Source organism: Bufo bufo, chromosome 4 (assembly GCF_905171765.1).
Source record: "Bufo bufo chromosome 4, aBufBuf1.1, whole genome shotgun sequence".
In the NCBI taxonomy this organism is placed as follows: domain Eukaryota; kingdom Metazoa; phylum Chordata; class Amphibia; order Anura; family Bufonidae; genus Bufo; species Bufo bufo.
The window spans coordinates 24,043,379-24,049,378 of record NC_053392.1 but is presented as its reverse complement, the minus strand read 5'-3'; the positions used below and the strand labels follow the sequence as shown (position 1 = coordinate 24,049,378).

General features: G+C 45.8%; 1 protein-coding gene across 1 annotated transcript in view; it reads left to right on the top strand.

The window, feature by feature from the left end:
* Nucleotides 1-5,653: 5,653 nt before the first annotated feature.
* Nucleotides 5,654-6,000, top strand: part of LOC120998908 (vomeronasal type-2 receptor 26-like) — a 125,024-nt gene continuing 124,677 nt past the window's right edge. Inside the window, exon 1 of the mRNA XM_040429787.1 lies at nucleotides 5,654-5,908. Within this exon, the coding sequence (XP_040285721.1) occupies nucleotides 5,654-5,908 (255 nt within the window). The remainder of the gene's footprint in view (nucleotides 5,909-6,000) is intronic.

Here is a 6,000-nt window from a genome sequence, read left to right as displayed (position 1 = left end):
TTGTTGGCCTCAGGTGCGGTTGCCGCGGACAACAGCTATGTGTGCGGTTCCTTTGGAGTTATGTGCACGTTTGTATGCACTTTTGTATGTCTGTGTGCACTCTGTTTTGTGTGTGGTGTGCACTGACATCTTCCCTTCACTGTGGTTGCCCGTGGCAACGTTTGGTTGTATGTATACATGTGGTGGCAGTGTCCCGGCCTTCGGGCTGACTCCCAGGACACGCTTGCCACCCATGTCGTTGCCTGCGGCAACAGCCACAGTGTGTTTGTAGTTTTGACACTTCCCCTTTAAGTTATGTTTTCCCTTCTGTGGTATTGGAAGGGTTAACTCCCTTTCTGTGTGTCTGAGTCACGGGGTGTGTCTGACTGTTGGGTGTGGCCTCTTGGCCCTATAAAGCCTCAGTTGTAGGCAGTAGCCAGAGAGGGTGTTTCAGCCATGCTGGCTGTAGACATCCTCCTGGTTACTTACCAACTGCCAGTGGGGGCCAACCTTCTGGTCATAAGCTTTTATATGTCCTTTGGTGTCTGAAGATGTGTTTGCTTTATGTTGTTTTATTGCACCTGTGGTCCTGGGTTCCCGTGTGTTGTATGTTTGTGTGCTGAGTCCTGCTGTCTGTGGGCAGTACACCCACATGGGTTCCAGGCTTGGTTGTCTGTGGCAGGTCAGTGTGATGTTTGTGGCAAGTACCTGCCACTGCCACAGGTTGCACTTGTTCTCCCTTCCTTGCAGCTTGGCCAGTTAGACTCCTGTTCCTCCGTATCCAGAAGGAACAGGATGTCTTACTCTGACTCCTAGCCTAGGGACCGGCGGAGGGCGAGTAGGGATCCGAGGTTCCTGCGCATGGGTCCTCCTACCTTCAAGGTCGGCCCATGCAGGTAGGAGTTAGGGTCAGGTTAGGGACGCTGTTAGGAGGTGACCTGCTCCCTAATCCTGTTCGTCCTGGTCAAGCAGCGACCATCATCCTCCGGCACACGGCTGAGGGTTTCCCCCATCCTCAGCCGTGACAGATAGGATGCCAGTTACTGACACAGACGCCGAGGAAGAATGATACATAGCCATAACCGCATTAGAGAATTGCTCTGGGATATAGAACCTGGCAAGAGTGAGCCTAATATATGACCAGTCTATTCTGTTGAAGGCTTTCTCGGCGTCTGTGCCAAGCATGACCAATGGGACTGACTTGTGAGATGAAAAGTATAGGGCATTTAAAATTTTCATTACATTGTCTTTCCCCTCTCTTCCTTTCACAATTCCTACCTGATCCGGATGGACTAAAGAGGGGAGTAGCTGCTGCAACCTATTAGCTAACATTTTAGCCAATAGTTTGAGGTCAGTGTTTAGTAAAGAAATGGGACGGTAGTTAGAACAAAATGATGGGTCTTTACCAGGTTTAGGGATAATCGTTATGGTGGCTCTAGTCATGTCGGCTGAAACAGGAATGTTAAGTAAAGCTCTGTTACAAACAGGGAGAAAGTGGTTTAGAAGTGTGTCTGAAAAGGAGCGGTAATAAGACAAAGGAAGACCATCTGTTCCTGGGCATTTCCCTGTAGGGGAGGACTTGAGCACCTCCATTAGGTCTGACAGGGTAAATGGAGCAGCAAGCGTAGCTTGTTGGACAGATGAGAGAGCTTGGAGATTTAATGTTTTGAGAAAGGAAGAGATGTTGTGTTCTTTGTCGTAACGAGGGTCTGTAAGAGGGGGAGAGGTTGTAGAGGGATCCATATGAGAGCTTCAATTGTTCTGCGATATCTTCTAATTTAAATAATGCAGTACTAGAAGGGGCAGTTATGCTTTGAACATAATTCACAAGCCTTCTACGCTTGATTCTCTGCATTTGAAATTTTGTGGCTTTGTCTCCATGAGCAAAGATTTTTTGTTGGGATGATAAGAAGAACCTAGCAGAACGTTCATTGAGTAGGTTCTTTAGTTCAGTTTTAAGGGATGTCAATTCAGACAGATGGAGCTGAAGCAGAGAGATTTTATGGGTTTCCTAAAGAGTTTATCCGTGAGAGGAGGGAGTTTCGTTTTTTTCAGATTCTTTTTTTAGAAAGGAGCGAAGACTAATAATTTGGCCTCTGATATAGACTTTACAATAGACATTTACATTAGGGGAGATGGAGGGGGTTTGATTAATGGTAAAGTATTCTCTCAGGAGAGATGATATTCGGTTTTTGTGAAGATCATTACCCAGAAAAGACTCGTTGACCCTCCAGCATGATGACCTAACCGGTCCCTGGGGATGATGGAGGGTGCAAAAGATGGGTGCATGGTCGGAAAGCGTCATGGCCCCTAATTGAGCTGAGGAACAGAGTTGTAGATGCTCCTTCGACACCAGTATATAGTCAATTCTGCTGTAAGAGTTGTTGGCTGAGGAATAGAACGAATAGTCAATGAAATTTGGGTTCAAACATCTCCATACATCTACAAGCCCAAGGTTAAACAATCTAGCCAGAGTAGCACGGATCGCCCTAGATGATAAGGCAGACTTCTTTGAGAAGGTGTCAAACAGAGGGTTAAGGGCTAAATTTAGATCCCCGGCTAAAATATGGATTCCCTCCCTATGTTTCTCCACTAATGAAAGAAGGTCAGCAATCCACCGGGGTTGGTCAGCATTGTCACGAGGGTGTCAAGAGCCACGCCTGACTCCGTTATACCTGGGGTCAGGAAGTCGCAGCGGGTGGCTGCGCACTCTATGTATAAAGATAGTGCTGATTCTTAATGGTAGCTTTCTGGGTTTGCCTTGCAACCCTTTTAGGCTCACTCAGGGGTCCGTAGCTCCTTTTCCTCAGCTGTTTCTTGTCCAGCACTCCCAACCTCCTTATATTCCCCTCTCCCACTTCTCTGGTTGCCAGATATAGAGCTTCCTGCCTGGACTTCTATACTGACCCACTGGAGCTGTGTAGCTGTGTTCCCTGGTTGTTGTTCCAGAACGTTACCCTCCGGATCCCTGTTGGACTTTTGTTGTCTGCTGTTGTCGTCCACCTGGGATTATATGTTTTGTCTGTGTTGTCTGTCCTCTCCTTGGTGTTTTCCTTTTAGTGTCAGTGGTGCGGACTAGTGTTCCCACCGCCCCATTCACTACGTAGGGCTCATCTTAGGGAAAGCCAGGGTTTAGGCACGTGATCGGCGTACGGGTGAGGAACCCGTCTAGGGACGTCAGGGCAGTCAGGTGCCAGCCGCAAGGTGAGTCAGGGGTCACCACCTTTCCCTCTCCCTTGGACAGGGCCTTCCCATTTCCCTCCCTTTGCGTGACGCCGGTCATGACAAGCATTGGGTGCATAGGCGTTAACAAAGGTGTAGAGCGACTGGCCTACACGACCTTTCAAGATAATGTAACGACCATCTGGGTCTTGGATATGATTTAGATATGAGAAGGGGATGCCCCTGCGAAACCCAATACTGACTCTCCCCGTGAAGCTGCGCCATTTGCACCGCAATGGTACCATATCAGGAATTTAGAAAAGGAAAGGTTGGGACAATTGTTATGTTTATAGTGGGTCTCTTGGAGAAACACAACCAAGCATATTTCCTTCCATAGAAGGGAGAATATTTGGCAACGTTTAGAGGGAGACCTTAGACCCTTTACATTGTAGGATACTACATTTAAGTCAGCCATATCTCATCTGGTCAATGGCAAGAAATGATGCTGAGTACAAGTATTGTGGCAAATATGAAAAGCCCAACATTATAACTAAGGAAAAAAACAACTGAAACTGATAACCATATTGAAGTGTTCAGTACCATAGTGAGTAGCTGTATAGATGGTAATAAAGAACTAGGAGGGGGGAGGGTGAAAAGTAAATCACATGAAACCTGCAACAAAGTGGGGAATTATAATCACAAAGGACAACATATCACAGAATGGGGGCTGGAAGGGAGACAATAGGAGAAGCAAAATAAAAGTAAGAGGACACAAGTGGAAAGAGGCGGCTAGGGAAGGGAGAGATACTGGGGACAGAAGGTAAGACAGAAAAAACGGCCCCACTGGTTACCCAGCACAGGTATAGAGAAGAGGTGGGCTGAGGTAGAATCAGATCAGATCAGAGATCCCTGAGGGGATTAAACAATGAGTTAGATAAAGATAAATCAGGAACCATTATTAGAAGCATGCGGCTTCTTAGGAGTTGCAGAGTCCTTGTTCTTCTTGGACCTTTGTTTCTTTGGAGTGGTAGAAAGTTCCCAGGGTTGAAGGACTGGAAGAGATGGTAAGGAGGAGATGTCCTGAACTTTATCCCAGTCTAGTATATCCAGCGGAGCAATTTCCTGCACATTGAAAGCTTCTGGGAGATCCGAAAAAGAAGAAATGTTGATCCTCTTACCGGAGACTATAAACAAAAGTACAAATGGGAAGGACCATCTGTAAGGAATCTGTCTCTCTTTGAGGAGGGACGTGAGGGGTCGCAGGGTTCTTCTCTTTTGTAGGGTGGATGGAGATAGGTCTTGATAGATCTGTATAGGGGCCTCTTCCAGGAAGATGGATGGCGCAGCTCTGGCCGCTTTGAGTATTGCCTCCTTATCCTGAAAATTTCGGAAGCGGCTAATAATGCCTCTTGATGGATCATTTTCTTTAGGGTGCAGGCGTAGTGCTCAATGTGCCTTTTCTATAAATCAGCATAGAAGGATCAAAGTCTATGGTTGGATGTCGTGGGCCACCTCCTGTATTTTGGAGTAAATAGGGTTTAAAGCCTCTTCCAGGGCTTGCTTAATAAAGTGACGAGAGATCGGGAGGTTTTCTGACTCACTGGCCTCTCCGGAATCGTCCTCGCAGTTGGAATGGGCCGAAGTGCGGGAACATGCTATGTTGCTGAGAGACGCAGCCATCTTAGGATCTTTAGTTGATCCAGCTGCCTGTTGTTTCTTTAAGAATGTAGTCATGTCCGACACAACGGGGGACACTTTAGCTTGTGGGGTAGGATCCCCGTGCTTGGGTCCACCGTATTTGACCATTTTGTGATCTGTTAGCTTAAAAATGCCATCCCCACAGCAGGTTGAAAGCAGGAGCTTCAGCCAGACGCAGCCATTCAGCCTAAATTTATTTAGTCTTGAGAAGAGACATCTAAGGGGGACATTATTAACCTATACAAATATATAAATGGGCCATACAAAAAATATGGTGAAAAGCTGTTCCATGTAAAATGCCCTAAAAAGACAAGTAGGCACTGCCTGCGACTAGAGAAGAAAAAGTTTAGTCTCCAGAGAGGTCAAGGCTTCTTTCTGTAAGAACTGTGAATCTATGGAATAGTCTACCTCAAGACGTGGTCACAACAGTAACAGTGGGCAGTTTTATGAAGGACTCACTCGCATTAAACTAAAATTTGCGTCCCCACTTATCCCTTGGTTGAACTTGATAGATTTATGTCTTTTTCCAACCATATTAACTATGTAACTATGTAATAGTTGCATTTCTTCTGCAACAAGGTACCTCTAAATTTAATAAAGTCTATCTGCTCCTGAAAGAGATGTTTCTAAATGTATCCTCACTGTTTGCATAGATCTATGTCTACAACTTTGTACGTGGAAATATGGAGCATGGAAAATAAAAATAAAATATTATCCATGGCTTTGGTATACAGACACACGGTCAATATACTGTAATCATGTTTATACATCTTGTAGACCATCTGTTCATTTGGTGAGACATCTCCTGGTCTTCATGTTCGCCATAGAAGAAATAAACAGAAGATCTGACCTCTTACCTAATATCACTCTGGGATACAAGATCTATGACTCCGGTGTGTTAGAACATAAAGCTGTACAGAGTGTACTGAGTATACTGTCAGGACGAGAAGAAGCCGTCCCCAACTACAGCTGTGATGAGAAGAACAAAGTGGTGGCTTTTATCGGACACTTGATGTCTTCCCCCAGTCTGTCCATAGCGGAGGTAACTGGGATCTATGGCTATCCTCAGGTAAAAAAAGGACAAACACTTGCAATATACTTTTCTTATACAGTGGACTGAAGGTGAGGGGAAGGTTGTGAAACAAGGGAGTCAGTCACACG